Genomic DNA, 23,783 nt, shown 5'->3' with positions numbered 1-23,783 from the left:
TTTTTTTTTTTTTTTTTTGTAGAGATAGAGTCTTGCTCTGTCACCCAGGCTGGAAGGCAGTGGTGCAATCTCGGCTCTCTGCAACCTCCGCCTCCTGGGTTCAAGCAATTCTGCCTCAGCCTCCCGAGTAGCTGGGACTACAGGTGCATGCCACCACTCCCAGCTAATTTCTTTTTTTTTTTTTTTTTTTTGTATTTTAGTAGAGACAGGGTTTTACTGTGTTGCCCGGGCTGGTCTCTAACTCCTGAGCTCAGGCAATCCACCCACCTCGGCCTCCCAAAGTGCTAGGATTACAGGCATGAGCCACCACACCTGGCCAGTTTTTTCATTTAATAACTTTGCAAAGTTATTTCATTTAATCCTCATTTAAAAGAAAAATATTTTACAAATGAAGAAACTGGGACTCTGAAAAGCGTCCTCTGTTTAGGGTCACACACAGTTAGTCAGGAGGAGCCTTAAGATGGGGACCCATCCTCTTCCTAGCACCCTGCCCCACTGCCATAAAGGAGCACCATGACATTAAACACCCTGGCAACCAGCAGAGAGAATATTTGTAAATGGGCACTGACTTGTGGCTCCCAGAGACCACCAGATTCTCCTGCTATTTCCCTCTTTCTAAATTTCTGTTTACCGCTTGAGAAGCCTGGTCAGTCAGTACTTAATGCCAAACACAAAACACGATGCCCTTTCTCAATAAAATTGTAAAAATGTCTGCACATAGCTACAGCACTCATAAAATTCCCTAAAAAGAAAAAAAATAATAATTAAGGGCAGAATGCTCTGTGAGAAGTCCTTACAGTTTAGAATACATGTAGGAGATCAACATGAAAATCAAAATTATGGTCGCAAAAGTGTCCCTGACACAAAGCTACCAATTTTAACGATGGAAAAGACTCCTGAAATTGGCCACAGCAAAATATCTCCATGCTTGTCGCATGCTGCTTGTACTGGTGTCTCCTCATGTTGGGGCCGTCTAGGGAACTTCACACACTATAATCTAACTTCAGTCAGAGGCAGGCTAGAGGCTCACTCAGCCAAGTCCTTGCCCAACATGCTATGGCGTCAACTCTAATCCCCACAACACAAATTCCATGAGGGCAGGGGTGTTTTTACTGGTATATCTTCAGCGTCTGACATGAGGCAGCTCCATAAACATTTGCTGAACAATGTTTTTTTTTTTTTTTTTTTTTTTGAGGCAGAGTCTCGTTCTGTCGCCTAGGCTGGAGTGCAGTGGGGCGATCTCAGCTCACCACAACCTCTGCCTCCCTGGTTCAAGCGTTTCTCTTGCCTCAGCCTCCCAAGTAGCTAGGATTACAAGCACCTGCCACCACAGCTGGCTAATTTTTGTATTTTTAGTAGAAATGGGGTTTTGCCATATTGGCCAGGCTGGTCTCGAACTCCTGACTTCAGGTGATCTGCCTGCCTCAGCCTCCCAAAGTGCTGGGATTACAGGTGTGAGCCACCACACCCGGCCACATTTGCTGAATAACTGAATGAAGGTCTTCACTTCCTTGCTCTGGAATTCCTCATAGGCTCTTATCTCCTCCTGTACCATATTTATCCCACATTTTTCTACTGACCCCTGCAAATTTCTAACCTCCTCTCCCAAATCTTCAGTTCTTCTTCCTCTTCTTTCAGGGGAAGCAGGGTTAAAACAAAAAACATTTTTACAGGGTATACATGTATTTCTAGTTGAGAAATGGAAAGTAGAATACTCTTAGAAATAAGTTAAAATGAACAAACCATATAGTAAGTGCATAGTGCATTCAATTCTTATCAGATGCAGACATATATGCACTGAAATGGTAGCAGCTGTGTTTACTTCATAATTTAGGCATTTGAGAAAAATGGCTATGTGTTTATTTTAATGTCAGCTTGATGACAAGTTTAAAATATAACATGAACTTGTCTATATGTTTTACCTCTTCTCCTAGATAACCTAATATTTAAATAGAACCTACACCCCTAATTCCCAGCCCTCGTCACATATCAACCCAAGGGGGGAAATGTCTCATAAACTGTGCATTGATAGAAAATGTAAAATATGTTCTAACCAGTAAAGTGGAAAAATAAATTTGGGAGCAACAATCTAAGCTTTGTTGTATTTCAAAAAAGATCTATACTTAAAGGAAACAAAAACATCACATGTACAATAAGCACACAAGGTTGCTATGGTAACAAACTTCATTTTTTATATTTTACTCTCCAGTCATGCTATAATACATATGAGCTATTACAACCAAATAACGTCAACATTAACTATTTTATGATCAAACAGAGGTCTCTAGAATAGGTCATACTTACAGTTCAAGGAATTTTCATTTTTCAACCATCTTCTTCTGTCTTTGCTAGAAATTATAATTAAAATACATAACATATTAATAAAATACATAAAATATTAGTATTTGGCATTGGAGTTAAGTTTGCACTGTCATTTTACTCATGTAGGGACACTCCTAAAATGACAGAAAAAATATAACAGTGGCTCAATCTCAGCACTTTGGGAGGCCGAGGTGGGTGGATCACCTGAGGTCAGGAGTTTGAGAGCAGCCTGGCCAACACAGCAAAACCCTGTCTCTACTAAAAATACAAAAATTAGGTGGGTGTGGTGGCGCATGCCTGTAGTCTCAGCTTCTTGGGAGGCTGAGGCAGGAGAATCTCCTGAACCTGGGAGTCAGAGGTTGTATTCAGCTGACATCATGCCACTGCACTCCAGCCTGGGTGAGAGTGAGACTGTCTCAAAAAAAAAAAAAAAAAAAAAAAGAAAGAAAGAAATATAATAACCATAAATATCTATTTATTTACTTATGTATTTTGAGACAGAGTTTTGCTCTGTCGCTCAGGATGGAGTGCAGTGGCACAATGTTGGCTCACTGCAAACTTCGCCTCCTGGACTCAAATGATTTTCCTGCCTCAGCCTCCCAAGTAGCTGTGATTACAGACATGTGTCACCACACACAGCTAATTTTTTTTATTTTTAGTAGAGACAGGATTTCACTATGCTGGCCAGGCTGGTCTTGAACTCCTGACCTCAAGCGATCCACCCAACTTGGCCTCCCAAAATGCTGGGATTATTAGCATGAGCCACCATGCCTGGCCACAAATGTCAATTTAAACATTTAAAATATTGCTCTGTGTGTGTGTGTATGTGTGTTTTAAGTAGCAATAAGGTCTCCATGGGGAATAAGGAGAAACAAGAAGTTGAGAAAAAATGTATTGGGTTTTACTAAATGGACAGACAAAATGAGTCTACTTTTCCCATAATGGTGTTCATGAGAACAGTTAAAAAATACCTACTATCCTGAACTATTAGTTCTGTAATGATTCACTAAAATTTGATTTTACTATTCATTTCAAAATGCACCCATTAGCATTGCCTCTAGACACATTTAAATAATAACCACCTAATGTGAACAGAACCCCAGGCACCCCCACTAGCTTAGGTGAAGTACTGGCTTTTCCAGATTCTCTATCATCCTTCTAATCTTCCAAGCCAGTCCTCCTCCAGCTACCTGGAAAATGAACAGCCCTCAGAATAGTCACGTCTGTCACTGTGGACCACAGATCACAATAGGAAGGTGCTTCCAAGTCAAGTAACTACAAATCTAATTGGTAGCCGTTACTCTATCATAATGGATAAGACTGAGGGCTGGATAGGAGAAAAGACGCAATGAAGAGTAAAGGACTCTCCTACAGTGGGTGCCTTAGTCATCCCCAGTGAGTCCTTGTACCTGTATATTCTTCCACAAAGTTAGGGAATCACATGCAACTTTCTCTTTGGGACTAATTGAAAGGAAACATGCCTATATTATCCACTCATCCCCATCCATATATATTCTTTTTCTAATTTAAGGTATCTAGCACTTCTCTCAAGTTTGATAAATTTTATTTTTTATTCCATAATTTAAAAAATTTTATTGACACAAAATAATTGTACATATTTATGAGCACAATGTGTTTTGATAGATGTGCACATTGTATAATGATCAAATCACGGTAATCAGCATATATATGACTTCAAATATTTATTATTTCTTTGTAGTCAGAACATTCAAAATCCTTTCCTCTAGTTATTTTGAAATATAGAATGCATTACTGTTAACTATAGTTAACTATAGTCACCCTCCCTGCTGTGCAATGAACACCATAGTGTGTACAATGGAATAATATTCAGCCACAAAAAAGAAGGAAATTCTGTCATTTGCAACAACATGGATGAACCTGGAAGAAATTATGTTAATTGAAATAAGCCAGACACAGAAAAATATATACTGCATCATTTCACTCACGTGAAATCTAAAAAGTTAATCTCATAGAAGTAGAGAATAGAACAGCAGTTTCTATTTGAAAGCCATAAAAATATACCTCCACTGGCCAGGTGTGGTGGTTCATGCCTGTAATCCCAGTACTTTGGGAGGCCAAGCCAAGAGAATCACCTGAGGTCAGGAGTTCGAGACCAGCCTGACCAACGTGGAAAAAACCCGTGTCTACTAAAAATACAAAAACTTAGCTGGGTATGATGGCACAAGCCTGTAATCCCAGCTACTAGGGAGGCTGAGGCAGGAGAATCGCTTGAATCCAGCAGGCAGAGGTTGTGGTGAGCAGAGATCGTGCCATTGCACTACAGCTTGGGCAACAAGTGAAACTCCATCTCAAAAAAATATATATATATATATACATATATATATACACACACACACACACACACACATATATATACCTCCACTGACATCTTCCATTGCAAGTAGATCATCTTTAGTGTCTTCCAGTCAAGGGGAACCACATAGTCATCAGGCAATAAGGATTCTGTGAAAAAAAGAAAGAACTAATCTCATCTCTAACGTCACACAGATTTTTACCCTAACTGTGAAGACATGCAAACCTGGTATCTAACCACCATACCGTTAAAAGTCTGGTTTTAAAGATATTTTGGTGATGTCTAAAGCTGGAGTTTGTCTCAGATCTCAATTAGTAAACACGAACCAGACTCTCATACTAGGATTCATTTGCGTTCTTGCCTTATTTACAAGGCCACTGACCATGAGCTTGGCCCGTCCAATCTAGCCAAACAAATTGCTTCATGGCCCCTATTTATGGTTTCCTCTTTATCCCTTTCAAGTACATGCCATTTCCAAATATGAAACTCTTTCCCTCTGCTTTTCTTTTGAGCTACATTCTTTCTCCCTTGTATAAACAGTACTTATAATGCACTTCCACATGGAAGGCATTCCAGACAGAACTATAACCTCCAATTCTCTTCTACAATCCTTTTAGCACTACTAATGTCACTCATAAAATATTCATAAGCTTATCATTTATATTTTCTATGTGCAGTAATTTTGTTTTATGTTAGTCTTGTCTCCCCATTTAGAAGGTAAGCTATTTGATGAATGAGGTCTATTTCCTTTAAAAAGCTTTCTGAAGTTTAATTAGCGGATGCTTGATCATTGTTGATTATGATGATATCGTGCATTCAAGGTAAGAGAGGCATAGAATCTTTTCACAATAGTGTCTTCACGCATTCTGGTGTCTCTCTAAAGCAGTGATTGTTAATCTTTTTGCATCATAGACTCCTCTGAGGAAATGATAAAATCTCCAGACCTCCCCCCAAAAAATGGTACAAAATAACCCCCAAAATTTTACATACAATTTCTGAATATGGACCTTGACTAAGATCCCAGATCTAAAACGTCTTCAGTTATCACTTAGAGCTCCCCAAAGCAAATGCATTTACTTTGAAAAAATTAGTATGTTTCTTTGGTGTATGTAGGTGGGTAGAAAAATTACAGCACATAGGCTGGGTGAGGTGGCTCACGCCTGTAATCCCAGCACTTTGGGAGGCCGAGGTGGGTGGATCACAAGGTCAGGAGTTAGAGACCAGCCTGGCCAAGATGGTGAAACCCCATCTCTATTAAGAATACAAAAAGAAAAGATTAGCTGGGTGCGGTGGCAGGTGCCTGTACTCCCACTTAGTTGGAAGGCTGAGGCAGGAGAATCACTTGAACCTGGGAGGCAGAGGTTGCACTGAGCCAAGATCTCACCACTGCACTCTAGCCTGGGCGGCAGAGTGAGACTCTGTCTCAAAAAAAAAAAAGAAAAAAAGAAAAGAAAAAGAAAAAAGATAAAAAAGAAAACTTACAGCAAATAGTCAAGATGTAATTATTCACAAAGTTTACAAATACGATAAATATGATGCCAGAGCCCCAAGAGCAGGTTGATCATTATGACTCCTTCGCCCTGCGACTTAGTCAATCTTTGGTCTCAGCTGTGGGACCAAATTTATCTGGAACATCAGAAGCTTAGGAGACAAGTAAAAAAAACTCAGGGTGACAAGCTTTGGGATGGAACAGGTCCCCAAGGAACCCTGAGAGGTACAGAACAACAGAAGATACAGGAGAACTACAAAAATCGGAGCTCTGGCCTCTTGAGTCTTACAGCTTCTGTCCCCAAGGAAGAGCACTAGAAAGCATCAGCTATTGAGTTACAGATAATGAAAAGTTGGGATAAATATCATAAAGATGTTATCTTAAATATGCTCATGATTGAAGACAAATTTTTTTTTTTTTTTGAAACAGCCTTACTCTATTGCCCAGGCTAGAGTGCAGTGGTGCGATCTCAGCTCACTGTAACCTCCGTCTCCCAGATTCAAGCAATTATCCTGCCTCAGCCTCTTGAGTAACTAGGTTTATAGGGACATGCCACAATTCCTGGCTAATTTTTGTATTTTTAGTAGACATGGGGTTTCACCATGTTGGCCAGGCTGGTCTACAACTCCTGACCTCAGGTGATCCACCCGCCTCAGCTTCCCAAAGTGCTGGGATTACAGGCATGAGCCACTGTGGCTGGCCCAAAAAGAAATTTAGTTGGAATATTAAAAAATCATATTTTTGCTTGTTTTATTCACATGTAGATTTTTTTCATTTCCAAAAATAACAATCTTTTTTTTTTTTTTTTTTTTTTTTTTTGACATGGAGTCTCACTCTCTCACCCAGGCTGGATTGCAGTGGCATGATCTCTGCTCATTGCGACCTCTGCCTCCCAGGTTCAACTGGTTCTCCTGCCTCAGCCTCCTAAGTAGCTAGGATTACAGGCACATGCCAGCATGCCCAGCTAGTTTTTGTATTTTTAGTAGAGCATGTTTTTACCATGTTAGCCAGACTGGTCTCAAACTCCTGACCTCAAGTGATCATCCTGCCTCGGCCTCCCAAAATGCTAGGATTACAGGTGTGAGCCACCACACCCAGCCCCAAAATAACAACCTTAAGAGCCTGAAGGAACCTTTTAAGTCAACTAGTCAGACTTCCACCTCATCCCTTCAGCATCCTTTACCGACTGCCTTTAAAAAGTAAATTCTGCTATTTCAGATACCTTTCCTTCATGTAATCTTTGCAATCTCCCATTTACTAATGTTGTATTTGGGAGCCATAATTGTGAATGAGAAAGGAAAGAGCTATGTGTCAAACAAAATAAAGGCAGAAAGTAGAAAGTTTCTTTTCGGCCAGACGCAGTGGTTCAGGCCTGTAATCCCAGCATTTTGGGAGGCTGAGGTGGGTGGATTACCTGAGGTCAGGAATTGTAGACCAGCCTGGCCAACATGGTGAAACCCTGTCTCTACTAAAACTACAAAAATTAGCTGGGCATGGTGGCGGGCGCCTGTAATCCCAGCTACTCAGGAGGCGGAGGCAGGAGAATTGCTTGAACCTGGGAGGTGGAGATTGCAGTGAGCCGAGATTTGCACCATTACACTCCAGCCTGGGCGACAAGAACTCTGCCTCAAAAACAGAAAGAAAGAAAGTAGAAAGGTTTTCTTTCTTTTTTTTTTTTTAAAGCAGCCTATCTCGGGCTGGGCGCAGTGGCTCACACCTGTAATCCCAGCACTTTGGGAGGCCGAGGCGGGCGGATCACGGGGTCAGGAGATCAAGACCATCCTGGCTAACACGGTGAAACACCGTCTCAACTGTAAATATAAAAAAATTAGCCGGGCGTGGTGGTGGGCCCCTGTAGTCCCAGCTACTTGAAAGGCTAAGCCAGGAGAATGGCATGAACCCGGGAGGCAGAGCTTGCAGTGAGCCAAGATCGCGCCACCGCATTCCAGCCTGGGTGACAGAGTGATACTCCATCTCATAAATAAATAAATTAATAAAGCAGCCTATCTCTACTGATTACATAATCCCTTTTTGCCCACTTCATCCTCCATTCTTCCCAGTATCTACTGAAATTGAGAGCCCAAGTATTCTACGTTCTCAAAGACATTGAAGGAGACATGAAGACTACCGACAGCAAAGGGTGGGGACTTTGAAGATCAAGCACCGTTTGCTAGGGGTCTTCACTCACTGCTGAAATGCATCACGAGATTAATAAGCTGCATGAGATCACTAACCACCAGGTAGAAACACTCTAAAATTACTTACATATGTTAAACTGGATCTTTTACTTCTAACAAAAGAAAACAACTTACCCATTGGAACGCCTGGAGATCCAAAAAGCTTTACTAGTTGCAAGGCAAAGCCTTGTGATAATGGTAGCCCAAGGGAACTACAGTCCGTGCTTGTTAAGTCTTGGCTGTCCTCAGCTGGTAATTGTTTAGGTTCTTCCCATCTTTTCAGCTTTCCATCAAACCTTTCATTTAAAAAGTAACAATCAGAAGTGACTCCCAAAGAGCACAAAGTGTCAGGATGACTGTGTAAAATTTCTGGTGAAATAAACCCTGCATCATTTAGTTTATTACCTACTCTTGTCTGAGATTCGAAAGTCAAAAACAGTTTGTTTGTAAAAGATGCCTTCCAAACACTAGATATATTATGCAGCACAAAAGAAGGAATATAATTTTTGTATAAAGACGCAGAGCACCTTAGTCTGTTAAATGACAGGCAATGAGAATAACACTGTCCACCAATATTTAAAGGGGGGGCTTTGATAATATCAAGGTAAAACCACAATGGACGATGATCAAAGGTCATAAGTTTTTGCTTATTCTCCTCTTCACTGTTCCTTTCTGAAATTCTATCTTTTTTTTCTCCCAAAGTAATTTTTAGTCCATGGTTTTTTGTTAACAGGTCACATTTCTCCCTTTCTTTTACACTGATATGACTCTGTCCTAATAAGTAAAAATTTGGTACCAAATTGAAAATCCTTTTCTTCCTCCTTTTCTTATTTTTTGTTGATTCTAAAGCATTCTTTGGTATATCTAGTTGAGGTAAGCAGCTTCTGAAGAGGTTTGTTTCTATGAATGAATCTATAGTTTCAGGTGGAGGTGAAAAATCTTCATTTCCTATCAGTAGTTTGTCTGTCAATATTTCTGGACTGCTTCCTGGTCCTGATGCTGCCACCGAAGTGAAAATCAGTTGAATCCATTGCCCCCAGCTGTCAGGACCAGCCAACTTATGTGCTCTTTCTTTCTTTGGTCTCTGTTCACATATAAACTTGTAAGGTCCTGCAGGCCAGCTACCAAAATAGGGCTGCCTGTCAGAGCCCAGCTGTAAATCTTCATCAGATAAACTGGTTGTGAAAAAAGCCCAGTGACTGATTTTAGTTGCATACACGTGTTCCTCTCTTAAAACTTTATCTGACATTCTGATTCCACGTTGATGGCACAGAACGGGTTCACGTGGGAGACTTTTATCTACTATTTCTCTCTTCTTCATAAATGAGCATGAAGTTTCCGCAGCAAGGTCCTGGGTGTCTAATGCTATGGTATGCCTCTCTCTAATATGCTTTTCTACCTTCATGCCAGAGCAGTCATCGGTTGTTACACAGGAAAGGTTTTGAGTCACTATTGGACTAGTAACAGAGGTTTCATCTGGCATCAGTGACAAACTTACAAACAAGTTATCACCTTCCTTAGAGAGGTGATTCTTTGGTGTGTTGTCCAATTCAACTATAGACATAACGTTTTGGAAACTGTCTTTAGGATCTTTATTTTTCCATCTTTTTTCTTTATACCCAGTCACAAAATCTCTGACTTCATTTTGTAGACCACCAGTGAAAGGATATTCTGATTCTCTTCTGGTCTTTCCAATGTCTTCCTCTTCACTCTGAGATGGGTCCTGATCTCCCGGTGTAAGATCACTGAAGAATTCTAATGAGTTTTCCTCCATGATTTTATTCTGACTGTTCTGCTTTTTGTTTCTTTTTCTGTTCCTCTTCTGTTTGGTTTTGCTGAGCCTATGCCCAGTTTTCTTCAAAACTCTTCCTCTAAAAAATATCAAAGAATTAAGAAAATGTATGACTTAATTACATGTATAACATAAGCAAACTATAACATCATACTCTTCATGTGCAGATTTAAAACCCTTTAGTACAAGAGAATCTCAAGTGTGCATGTGCTTTTTGTTTGTTTGTTTTTTGAGACGGAGTCTCGTTTTATCGCCCAGGCTGGAGTGCAGTGGTGTGATCTTGGTTCACTGCAACCTCCGCCTCCCGGGTTCAAGTGATTCTCCTGCCTCATCCTCGCAAGTAGCTGGCATTACGGGTGCCCACCAACACGCTCGGTTAATTTTTTAGTAGAGACGGGGTTTCACCATATTGGCCAGGCTCCTGACCTCAGCTGATCCGCCCGCCTCAGCCTCCCAAAGTGCTGGGATTACAGGCAAGTGCTACCATGCTGGCCATACTTTATATTATATTTAAAATCACTTTTAAAAAGAGATACTTTAATCCTATACATTAAAAATGAGTTTGAGAAAGTTAAAGCAAATATGCATACAATCATTTCATAAATAACTTTTAAAAAACCTAATATTTTCCTTAAAGGAAAGTATAAGCATGTATTAACAGGGATATTTTCTGAGAAATGCATCATTAGGCAATTTTATCACTGTGTGAACATCACAGTGTACTTATACAAATCTACGTGATGTAGTCTACACCACACCTAGGCTATATAATATAGCCTATTGCTCCTAGGCTGAAAAACTGTACAGCATGTTACTACACTGCATACTATAGGCAATTATAAAACATTAGTCAGTATTTGTGTATCTAAACATATCTAGAGGCCAGGCACGGTGGCTCACGCCTGTAATCCAGGACTTTGGGAAGCTGAGGTGGGTGATCACCTGAGGTCAGGAGTTCGAGACCAGCCTCCAGTATCTCCTCTCACTTCCGCTTGTTGTTTCTTGTTTGATTTGATCCAGAGAAAGGAGAGGCAACAGGAGAAAAGTCTCAAGATACTATTAAGTTAGTGATAATAGGAGTCAAGGCCCAAGAACTGCTGTCATGAAAAGGACTCAACCCTTGCCAGCTGAGTGTCTTCTGTTTATGCACATGTGAGCGTCTGAAAATGAGAGGAGGAAGAAAAAGAGAGAAGGAAATGTTTTGTACAATTTTCTCTTTAAATCAAGAGGCAGCGTTGCATAATGGTTAAAGAGGGTGGACTTTAGAGCAAATCAAACTAGGTCTGAACCTGCCACTAGCCATGTGACCCTGAGCATATTCTTCAGCTTCTCTGTATATCAGCTGTCTTTGTAAAATGGGGTTAAGTCTAGCCTTTGCCCTTACTTGATAGAGTTTTGAAGATTAGGTGAGTTGGTATATGTAAAGCAATTAAACAGTCCCAATACATAAATGTAACATCTTTTTTTTAAAGCCAGTTTTCCAAGTACAATTGTAGACCTTAGTCTTTCTGATGGTATACGGAACTGTAAACATTTTGGTGAGGAGCCATATTTCAGTAACTGCATTTCCCTATATTAGGGCTCTCTTTCTTTGTACAGTAGAGAGCTCTTCTGAGGGACAGTGACCACACATTAAGTGCATTAAGCTCCATAGAATCACCAGTGCTGCAGTGAATGTCTTACATCCTTAGTATATTACCATGTAATCAAATGAATAATGCAACAACAAACTCTGTATGTTTTCTTCTTGCCTTGCCCTGAAACAGAATGGTTCACATTTGAGTAAAGACAGGGGAGCTTGTTTTCAGAATGACATACTAGTCTGCAGGATGAATTTCATAACTGACATTGTACCTTGGACTGCAACTAGGACTTTCATTGGAATCAGGTAGAACTGGCCATGAAGGAGCCTCTCTCCCTAATCTGCCCTCAGGTCAAGGCTCCATATGAGCAATGGGAAAGCCAGGCTAGATGGCCCACAACTGAGATCAACAGATGGGCACACGTGCCTCCTCCTGGAGTTAGTTCACTCATGGGGTGGAGGCAGTGAGAAGGGATCACATTCTGGATACTGTTTTGAAGGAAAAATAAGCAAGATTTGAAAAAAAAAAAAAACAGAGGGTATGAGGAAAAAGATAAGAATCAAGTATGAGTACAAGGAGATTGGCCTAATTAGAGGGATGAAGTGGTTACTTACTGCAACATAAAAGGCTGCGAGATACGGGTTTGGAGAGAGGGTTGGTAAATCAGTTCCCTCAAAGTCCAGCTCAGAGTAGGCTAATCTGTCCTTAACAAAGAGGTCAGAAAGTGAAAAAGAAGAGGGCTTCTCTAATACTCCCCAAGAGTTCCTTTGTTTTCTAAGCACATTACAATCAGCTGTTTAGGAACAGGATAGGGACCCTGCTAATGCCTTTTTTGTTATTTTTTTCTCCTGAGTCTGCTTTCTAGGGAAGGACCTGCTAATGCTAACAACCCACTATGCCTGCAGAGAAGTAAACACTGGACCATGAAAGAATAAGGTGGTTTAAAAAGTAAACTATTGGAGTCTGGGAGATCAGACGGTTTATTAAGGCAGTTTGCTAAGAGTTAATCAAAGGAATCTCTAAGGATTAGAATTCCAACTGAAAATACAACAGAATGCCAAGAGGTATGAAAATCCTCAGACTGACTCTACAACGAAGTGCCAGAGACATGTACCAGTTCTGCACCACTGGAGCGCTACATAGCTACCGTCCTTATTTCAGAAACAGTGGACATGGCTTTCTGGAAAGGAAACACAAACCAATAACAGTGACTTGTGAATCCCCTGGGAAATAAGAGACTTGGTAGTGATGGTGGTGGTGATAACTTCTGCCTGAATATGGCTAATCAGTAGATGCATTTTCTTTAGAAACATCTATCTAGAAAGTGTGAGAATCTCATCAAAGCTGTGTCAAGGATCATTAAATGTGATCTCACTGGTGCTGATTCATTTAGGAATGAATGGCACCATTAGAAGAAAAAAATCACTAAAAGTTAGTCATGGAGAGGAAATCAAAAGAGTTAGAGGCACAGGATGTAGCTTTGAAAAGAACGAAGAAATTAAGAAATGAACAAATGGTAACACATCTATGATGAGTAAGATTTTGCTTTCTAGATGATAGCTTAGAATCCAAGCTAGGTAGTGATGGAGTGTACCTCTCAAGAATTAGAAAGTGTTTGTTCAGATACAAGCTAACCTGACCAAGTGAACTGTGACCGGATTACAAAGGTGAGAGAGCATCCAGATAAAGCTGAAGAAAGCAGTAAGGGAGGTTGGAAAGCATGGTAAGTAATAACCCTCATGAAAAAAAAAAATAATTAAGGGGGCCAGAAAAAAACATTTCCCAATGCAGAATCCTAGATACTAATTTATGATAATGGGCAATAAATGAAGTAAATCTGAGATTAAATCACATGCAGATTATAAAAGTTCTCATGGCTTTGTGGAATGACCAGTTGAAATAACTGAGGCCAGGTCCTGGTCCTGGTTCAGTAATAGTGAAGTCCAGGCCTTAGCTAGCAGTGGGATCCTTCAGCTAGCAGTGGGATCTTGAGCAAATCATGTCTTTCTAAAACGAGGAAAATACCCGTCCTTGCAAAGTTGTTGTAAGGACTACTAATATAGATACTCTTAAATAACCTCTACTCAACTGATAGAGCAGATCAACTGATTCTCCCCATTGCCTCTGTACAATAAGGACAGATATTAACAACTCACACTAAATGATGTGATGGCTCCCAGCTAGATGGCTGCTCTCCAGTGTAACTGAATGCTTTTGCTGTCACTATTTAGAACTGTATATTTATGAAGAGTCAGATGGGTTTATTCCCAAGTCTGTTTATGCCAATAATAATTTTTACTACAATTATATAGTTTGTCTCACTAAACACGAAGTGCTAAACAACTGTTAAATAGGCAGGATAACTACAAAATTTGGTTAAAAATAATAAAGACCTATGATTATGCACTCATATTGCTTTGAAAATTTCTTTGGGTTCTACTTCCAATTTATATCAACAGAAACTAGAAATTCCTGACTACACACTACAGTTGTGGTTTATGCATGAAAAAAGTTAAACTGCACTGAACAAAATTATACATAATAATTGCTGAATAAATACACATAAAAACATTTAAGTTCAAATAAAATGTTTAAAGCATGTATCATTTCATAATAATTCTTTAAACAATTTTTTCAATGAACTAACCAGCTATCTGTCCCAATCATGTGAGAGAAGAGGGCTTTAATTATAAATAAAGCAGCTATCATAATGCTTGACACATAGTGGGTACTTCATAAATGGCAGCTCTTATTTTTATTATGTATTAACAACAACAAAAGCAATCTCATAAATTTCACTGAGACTCCTATGGTGCAATTCAAGAGTAGAATGTGGCAATGTGATACTTATGCTTTATTTAAAACAAACAGTTGAGTTAGAAGAACTGGAAAATTCTCCAAAAATGTAATTTACTTAATATAATTGCAAATGCTTGGAAGTAGAAAAAAATTTTTTAAACTAAGTGGCATATATAGACAAACTGATAAATCCACCATCTTTCTCAGAGATTAAAACACCTTTCTCAGTAATTGATAGAACAAGGAGACAAAATAAAGACACAGAAGTTTAACTAGCATAATAATGATTGAGCGCACTAACATGGAACACTACATCCAACAACTGGTAAAAACACATTCTTTTCACGCTCACATATAATATCTATAGAAATTAACTAGGTCATAAAGCTAGACCCCCACAGATTTCAAAGAATTACTAATGTATGGACCATAATATAGTTAACCTTGAAATTAGTAACAATAATTTTTTTGGAAAAAATTATAAACATGGAAAAATTTATAGGTAGAAAAATTATAATGGAAATACTTAGAACTGAATAACAGTAAAAAATATATATATAAAGTGATTTTTTGTTTGTTTTTTAAGACAGAATCTTGCTCTGTTACCCAGGCTGGAGTGCAGTGATATGATCACAGCTCACTGTAGCCTCTACCTCCAGGGTTCAAGTGATTCTCCTGTCTCAGACTCCAGAGTAGCTGGGACTACAGTAGCGCCACCATGCCTGGCTCTTTTTCTTTCCTTCCTTTCCTTCCCTTTTTTCCCTTCTTTTCCTTCCTTCCCTCCCTCCCACCCACCCCTGCTTCTCTCTCTCTTGCTCTCTCTTTCTTTCTGACGTGTTCTCCATGTTGTCCAGGCTGGTCTCAAACTCCTGGACTCAAATGATCTGCCTGCCTCAGCCTCCCAAAGTGCTGGGAATACAGGTGTGAGCCACTGCACTTGGCCTAAAAAGTGATACTTAAAGGGATATTTGCATGAACATTCACATTAAAAAGCAAAGACACAAAATTAATGAGTCAACCACACAACTGAAGAAGTTACAGAAAAGAAGAGCAGAATAAACTTCAAAAAAGTAGAAGAGGCTAGCCATGATGGTGCACGCCTGTAATCCCAGCAATTTGGAAACCTGAGGTGGGAGGATTGCTTGAGGTCAGGAGTTTTAAGACCAGCCTGGGCAACACAGCAAGATTCTGTCCATTTTTTAAAAAAGAAAACAATATATATACACACACATATTCTTTTAAGTAGAAGAAAGGGAATAATAAAAAACACAACCCCCTGGTGAGATTAAGGAAGAAAAAAAAGGAAATGAGCATTAGAAATAGAAAAGAAGGCACAATTACAGATCCAGAGAAATTTTAAAAGATAAAAGATTAATTATGTGAATAACTTTATAACAACAAATTTGAAAATTTAAATGAAATGTAGTTTATACATTTATTTATATATTTAGCTAGAAAATACAAGTTATTTAATTAATTTATTTTTGAGACCGGGTCTCACTCTGTTGCCCAGGCTGGAGTGCAGTGGTGTCATCATGGCTCACTGCAACCTTGAGCTCCCAAGCTCAAGCGATCCCCCTCACCTCAGCTTCCCATGTAGCTGGGACCACAGGTATGTGCCACCATGCCCAGCTGCCCAGTTATTTTTTTTTTTTTAAGAGACAGGGTCTCACTATGTTCCCCAGGCTGGTCTTGAACTCCTAGGCTCAAGCAATCCTCCTGCCTTGGCCTCCCAAAGTGCTAGGATTACAGGCCCAGCACACACAGCCAAAAACACAAGTTATTAAAATTGACTAAAAAGAAACAAAAAGCCTGAGTAGTCCTAGAATGGTAAAACAATAAAGGTTAAGTTTTTCCCCCCATCAAGGGAATTCCAAGTTCAGGTGACTTTTCAGAAAAGTTCTACCAAATATTCAAGGAATTGATCACTGCAATTAGATGCACAATTTTCCAGAGAAAGGAAAAGAAAGAAAACCTCCAGCTTTTTTTCAAAATGCTAACATAGATTGATAGAGCCAGGAAGTTACACAAAAATGAGAACTTCCAGGCTAGTCTCAGTTAAATACAAAAACCCTAAATAAAATATCACCAAACTACCTCCAGTAATGTATAAAACAGATAATACATTATGATTTAACTGGTTTATCTCAAGATTGCAAGATTCATTTATACTAGACTATCCATTAATATAATTAACCACATCAGCAGGTTAAAGGAGAAAACACATCTAAAAGCTTTTTAATAGTGGCAGAAATTGTTTTATTTATTTTCTATCTGTGTACTTAAAACACTCAAAATCCATTACTATTTAAAAATAATACACATAACTCTTAGTAAAACAGGAATAGATGAGAACTTCCTTAATTAACAATGAGTACTATGATCCTATCACAAACATAATTTCTAATATGAGAAAAATTAAAAACATTTCTTTAAATCAGAAACAAGACAAGAAAGCCTATTATCACCAATTCCATTAAACATTGTATAGGCCCTCTGTATTCATGAAAGATATATCAGACAAAATAGAAAAGAAAAATAATGAAGAGATACAAGGACTGTAAAGGAAGAAAAAAATTATTATTCTTGGCAGGGTGCAATGGCTCACATCTGTAATCCCAGCACTTTGGGAAGCCAAGCCAGATGGATCACCTGAGGTTGGGAGTTCGAGACCAGCCTGACCAACATGGAGAACCCCTGTCTCTACTAAAATACAAAAAATTAGCCGAGCATGGTGGCAGGCGCCTATAGTCCCAGCTACTTGGGAGGCTGAGGCAGAATTGCTTAAGCTGAGGAGGCAGAGGTTGCAGTAAGCCCAGATCTGGCCACTGCACTCTAGCCTGGGTGACAGAGGTAGACTCTGTCTTAAAAAAAAAAAAAAAAAAGTCAACTAATGAGTGATGTCAGCAAAAATGGTGGAGTAACAAACTCCAAAAGCTCATCCCTTCACAACAGAAGTGACTAAACAGGAAAGAACTGTCAGAATCAACTTTGTCAGAACTGTGAAGACAGATCAAGGGTTTACAGCAACCGGGCAAAATGTTTAATAAAGAGAAAAAAAAAAAGCTGAGTCTCAGTAAGAAATATTTGTTAGTTTTTAAAGTTTTTATGAAACAGGGTATGGCTGTTTCCTAGGCTGGAGTGCAGTGGCTATCCACAGAATTGAGCATAGCACACTACAGCCTCAAACTCCTGGCCTCAAGTTATCCTCCCACCTCAGCCTTCGAAGCAGCTGGGACTATAGGCATATGCCACTGTGCCCAGCTCTTTGTAGTGTTTTTAACTTACTCTGGCCCCATCTACTGCTCTGCAGATTAATACTGGCTCTGAAGACAACAACCTACTTTCCCAGCACCGGTGTTTATCACCAAGGGTGGCAGAAAGGACGTTCTTCTCAGAGAATTGTGGTTGTTTTGACCTTGCTGGTGAATCCGAGCTCAAAGTGCTTGCGCCTATTTTAACTAACTCAAAACTTTCCTAGGACAAACACAACTACCCAGGGTAGGGGGCATTTATTGAATACATTTAAAGGCAAATGAATTAGCCACTGTCAGTTGGGGTAAGGCATAACTGCCACTCGGGGTAAACAACAGATAATCCAAAAAGCTTGAGAAGAAAAGATAAGAAGTGAGGCATTTTAGGGAATAAGGGCTTTGAAAAGCTCCCACATATTCCTGGGAATCTAGAAGGCCATGCACTTACCCAAGTCAGGCTGTATGCTCAGAAAAGACCTAAAAAAACTGTCGCTTCTGGCTGACACCCAGACTCTACACAAGCAGGAAATGAAGACAAGGGCAGAATTATTAACAGCCTTAGTGTAGAAGGTGTCCCAACACATACACAAAGATGGAATATTTTTGTGGATGATGATGATGTTGTTGTTCCAGATGTTTAAGGAAACGTATGTTGAATCACTAGCTGACTACTAAACTAATGGAACAAAGACTTCAGTAGAATATAGATTTTACAAAATTAGTACAGAAAAGTCACTAAACAAACAACAGTTACAACAAGGAGCAGAAACAAACCTTGGGGAGGGGTGAAATATGATTATAGATTTCCCACATTATATTATTTAAAATGTCTAATTTTCACAAAACCTATGAGACATACAAAGAAGTAACTGTGGCTTATACACAGGAAAAAAAGAAATTAATAGGAACAATCATTGACAAAGCCTAGACACTGGACTTATTAGACAAAGACTTTATGTTAACTGTTTTAAATATGCTAAAAGAAACAATGGATGAAGAACTAAAAACAAATAAGAACAATGTCTCACCAAATAATTAATATCAATAAATAGATGGAAGTTAGAAGGAGGGGCTTCGAGACAGCTGGCTAGAGGCATCCAGCACTCACCTCCTCCATAAAGAAGACTCAAAATAACAAGTAGATAATCATACTCTGAATAGAGCATTTAAGAGAGAAGAGTGAAATACACCTAAGTCACAGAGGGATCAGAAGGCAAGGCTACCAGCTTAGTTGGGATCAGCTGGGAGCCCAGAGAAGCTTCCCAGTACAGAGAAAAGGTCAGTGACCACAAACTCTTGTAACCTGGGCCAGGAGAAAACCCCTTGACCCTTGTAAGCCCTGAGACTACTGTAGGGAGCTGCCTGGAGATGACATGATAGCATTGCTCCAAAGAGGGAGCTCACACCAGGTCCCACTGCCCTACAACTCCTAAGCAGCAGCAGTATGGCACTATTTTGAGAGCCTAGTCCATGCCAGACTGCATGCTGCTCACATCACTAGAGATATCCTCCCACATCCATCCAGAGGGCTGTAGCAGTACAATGCTGGTTAAACCCAGGGGAGTATCAGGGAACTCAGCACTCTAGCACATACAGTGTGCTGCACGCTGGGGAATGTGCAGTGTATCACACTGGGGACGCTGCCCCCAGGATAAAGGGAATTAAAGTGTGTGCTTTCTAGGACCTGAGACTGCGTACCTGGGGCAGCCACCACAGACAGCGACCCCATTCTCCTAGCAGCAGGGCTGATGTGTACAAACCCTGAGAACAGACTCTGCCGCTGCCCACTGCAGCTGCCACTGCTGCTGTAGGGGCTGAAGCACACACTTCAGGCAGTAACCACACCCTCTTCAGCAGCAAAGTCAAGGCACACTTGCACATGCCTTGAGGACAGGTCCCTCAGCTGTCCCAAACCCCTGCACTCTCAAACACTTTTGCAACCACCTAAGCACTCCACCCGGGCCTGGGACTCACCCTGCCCTGCACACTACAGGTGGTGCCTCAGCATACTACTGAAACTACTGAAGACAGGTCTGCTCAGCCTAACACTGCCTCCCACTCAGTGCCCAAGCCCACTACCCTGGGGCCTGAGGATTGCCCCACCCTATCCACCACTGGAGGGATCTCTGCACTCCTCTTCAGAACCCGAGGACAGGCTTACCCTGTCTGCCACTACCAGCACAGCCAGCATCCACTCAAATGTGCCATCTGGACGTCTGGGGACTGGCCCACCCAGCTTGTCACAGCCAATGCTAACACAAACACATGCAACTTCAGAGCCTGATGGTTGTCCCATCACCATAACTGCCATCACCCAAACAAGCACACTGCCCAGGAAACCGAGAACCTGCCCCCCTACCTGGTATCTGAGCAAGTGCCTAGAGGCTGAAGAATCAGCATATTGGAACCCACTAACACTGGTGCTCATCTATGCCACCCAGAGGCCCAAGGAGAGGCATACTCAACCTGCCAGTGCCACCAGTTGAGCTTGAGGACTGAGGACTGGCAACCCCTTCCAGAGTAAACCTCATCACAATTTCCACTAACAAACTCAGCTTAAGCCACTGAGAAAACCACAAATACCACAGATGCTATTTACAGTTGAAGAAATCATACAGAAACTGCATGACTCCATGCACCCAGAATAACAGCTAAAGTGTCCTACCCAACCAACACCATAGATACATCCTTATGAAGAAGTCTTCCCCTATAAAAGCCTATCCAAAAAAAAATTGGATGTGACTGTTATACCAGATATGCAGATATCAACATAAGGAAAAAATAAACAGGAAAACACAAGGAAATATGACAACTCGAAAGGAACATAATAATTCTTCAGCAATAGATTCCAGTGGAAAATAATTTTATGGAATTCCAGAAAAAGAACTCAAAATAATGATAATCAAAGTAACTCAGTGAGATACAAGAGAACATAGATAAATAATACAAATAAATCAGAAAAACAATTCAAGATATGAATTAAGAAATTCACCAGAGATAGATATAATAAAAAAGAACCAAACAGAAATCCTGGAACTGAAGAATTCAATGACTGAAACAAAAAATTTATTTGAGAACTTCCACAATAAACTAGAGCTATCAGAAGAAAGAATCTCAGAACTTAAAGACAAGTCTTTTTAAATAACCCAGTCAGATAAAGATAAAAAAAATAAATATATAGGCTGGGCGTGGTGGCTCATGCCCACAATCCCAGCACCTTGGGAGGCTAAGGTGAGCAGATCACTTGAGCTCAGGAGTTCAAGACCAGCCTGCCCAAAGCATGGTGAAATCCTATCTCTACTAAAAATACAAAAACTTAGCCCAGCATGGCGGCTTGTGCCTGTAGTCCCAGCTACTTGGGAGGCTGAGGCACGGAAATTGCTTGAGCCTGGGAGGTTGAGGTTGCAGCGAGCTGAGATCACACCACTGCACTCCATCCTGGGGAACAGAGCAAGATTCCATCTCAGAAACAACAACAACAACAACAACAACAAATCAAACCAACAACTAAATAAATAAATACATACATAAAAAGAATGAATGAAACCTACTTGGCATACGGGACATCATATTAGTAAATACACAAATTTGGAGAGTTCTAGAAGGTAAAGAGAAGAGTAAAGGAATAGAAAACATACTTAATGAAATAGTACCTGAAGATTTCTCAAGTCTAGCAAGAGATTTAGACATCTAGATACAGGAAGCTCAGGGAACTCAAATAGATGTAACTCAAAAAGCTCTCTGGCCGGGCGCGGTGGCTCAAGCCTATAATCCCAGCACTTTGGGAGGCCGAGATGGGTGGATCACAAGGTCAGGAGATCGAGACCCTCCTGGCTAACACGGTGAAACCCCATCTCTACTAAAAAAAAAAAAAATACAAAAAACTAGCCAGGCGAGGTGGCGGGTGCCTATAGTCCCAGCTACTCAGGAGACTGAGGCAGGAGAATGGCGTGAACCTGAAAGGCAGAGCTTGCAGTGAGCTGAGATCCAGCCACTGCACTCCAGTTAGGGCGACAGAGCGAGACTCTGTCTCAAAAAAAAAAAAAGTTTTTTTTTAAAAAAAGCTCTCCATGGCATACTATAGGCAAACTGTCAAAAGTCAGAGAATTCTGAAAATGACAAGAAGAAAGCATCTAGTCACATATAAAGGAACTCCTATCAGACTAATAGTGGATTTATCAGCAGAAACCTTACAGGTCAGGAGAAAATGGATGATAAATTCAAAGTGCTGAAAGAAAAACAAAATTATCAACCAAGAATATTATACCCAGCAAAGTTATCCTTCAAAAATTAAGGATAAATAAAGTCTTTCTCAGAAAAGCAAAAACTGAAGCAATTCATCACCACTAGACTGGCCCTACAAGAAACGTTAAAAGAAGTCCTATACATGGAAGTGAAAGGACATTATCTACCATCAAGAAAATACATGAAAGTATAAAACTCACTGGTAGAGCAAACACAAAAATGAAAAAGAGAAGGGATTCAAATGTTACTACTATTGAAAACCACCAAACCATAAAGATAAATAGTAAAAGAGAAACAAAAGAACAAAGCATATACAAAGCAACCAGAAAACAACTAACAAAATTACAGGAATAAGTCCTTACATATCAATAATGACCTCAAATGTAAATGGATTAAAGTTTCCACTTAAAAGATACAGACTGGCTGAACTGATTTTTTTTTTCTTTTGAGATGGAGTCTTTGCTCTGTCGCCCAGGCTGAAGTGCACTGGCATGATCTTGGCTCACTGTCAGCTCTGCCTCCCAGGTTCATGTCATTCTCCTGCCTCGGCCTCCCGAGTAGCTGGGACTACAGGCGCCTGCCACCACACCCACCTACTTTTTTGTATTTTTTAGTAGAGATGGGTTTCACTGTGTTAGCCAGGATGGTCTCAATCTCCTGACCTCGTGATCCACCCACCTTGGCCTCTCAAAGTGCTGGGATTACAGGCATGAGCCACCACACCTGGCCAAATTGATTTTTTAAATTACCCAGTTACATGCTGCCTACAAGAAACTCACTTCTCCTGTAGAGACACATACAGACTGAAAGTAAAGGGATGGAAATAGATATTCCATGCAAATGGAAACCCAAAGCAAGCAGGAGTAGCTATACTTAGATAAAACAGACTTTAAGTCAAAAACAGTAAAAACAGACAGAGAAGGTCATTATATAATGACAAATGAATTGATTCAGCAATAGGATATAATACTAAATACATATGCATCCACATCAAAGCACCCAGATATATAAAGCTAATATTATTAGATCTAAAGGAGAGATAGACTCTAGAACAATAATATTATAATTGGGGACTTCAACATTCAACTCTCAGCATTATAGATCACCTACACAGAAAATTAACAAAAAACATAAGATTTAAACTGCACTTTAGATCAAATGGACCTAACAGATATCTACAGAACATTTTATCCAACAGCTGTAGAATATACATTCTTCTCATCAGCACATGTAACATTCTCCAGGACAGACCACATGCTGGGCCACAAAATAAGTCTCAACAAATTTTTTAAGAACTGTAATCATATCAAGTATCTCTCAGACAACAATGGAATAAAATTAGAAGTCAATAACAAGAGGAACTTTGGAGACTGTACAAACACATGGAAATTAAACTATATGCTCTTCAACAACCTTTAGGTCAATAAAACTAAGATGCAAATCAAAAAATTTCTTGAAACAAATGAAAATAGAAATACAAACTACAAAAACTGTAGGATACAGCAAAAACAGTGCTAAGAGACAATTTTATAGCAATAAATGCCTACATTAAGAAAGTAGAAAGATTTCAAATAACTAATCTAATGATGCAACTCAAGGAACCAGAAAAGCAAAAACAGCCAACCCCAAATTAATAGAAGAAAAGAAATATTAAAAATCAGAAAAGTAAAAAAACAGAAATCAAAAAAAGACAAAACAGCAGATTAATGAAACAAAAAGTGGTTTTTTTGAGAAGATAAACAAAATTAATAAACTACTAGCTAAACTAACAAAGGAAAAAGAGAGAA

General features: G+C 39.8%; 1 protein-coding gene across 2 annotated transcripts in view; it reads right to left on the bottom strand.

The window, feature by feature from the left end:
• Window positions 1–23,783, bottom strand: part of LOC111540476 — a 72,482-nt gene that overhangs the window by 1,867 nt on the left and 46,832 nt on the right. For both annotated transcript variants that reach the window (XM_023208787.2, XM_023208785.1), the window contains exons 3-5: window positions 8,459–10,194; window positions 4,721–4,806; window positions 2,305–2,348 (exon numbers count right to left, since the gene is read on the bottom strand). In XM_023208787.2, coding sequence (XP_023064555.1) covers window positions 2,319–2,348; window positions 4,721–4,806; window positions 8,459–10,097 — 1,755 coding nt within the window. In that variant the 5' untranslated portion in view covers window positions 10,098–10,194 and the 3' untranslated portion in view covers window positions 2,305–2,318. The remainder of the gene's footprint in view (window positions 1–2,304; window positions 2,349–4,720; window positions 4,807–8,458; window positions 10,195–23,783) is intronic.

Source organism: Piliocolobus tephrosceles, chromosome X (assembly GCF_002776525.5).
Source record: "Piliocolobus tephrosceles isolate RC106 chromosome X, ASM277652v3, whole genome shotgun sequence".
NCBI lineage: Eukaryota > Metazoa > Chordata > Mammalia > Primates > Cercopithecidae > Piliocolobus > Piliocolobus tephrosceles.
The sequence above is the reverse complement of the archived record's forward strand: the minus strand, read 5'-3'. Positions and strand labels throughout refer to the sequence as shown.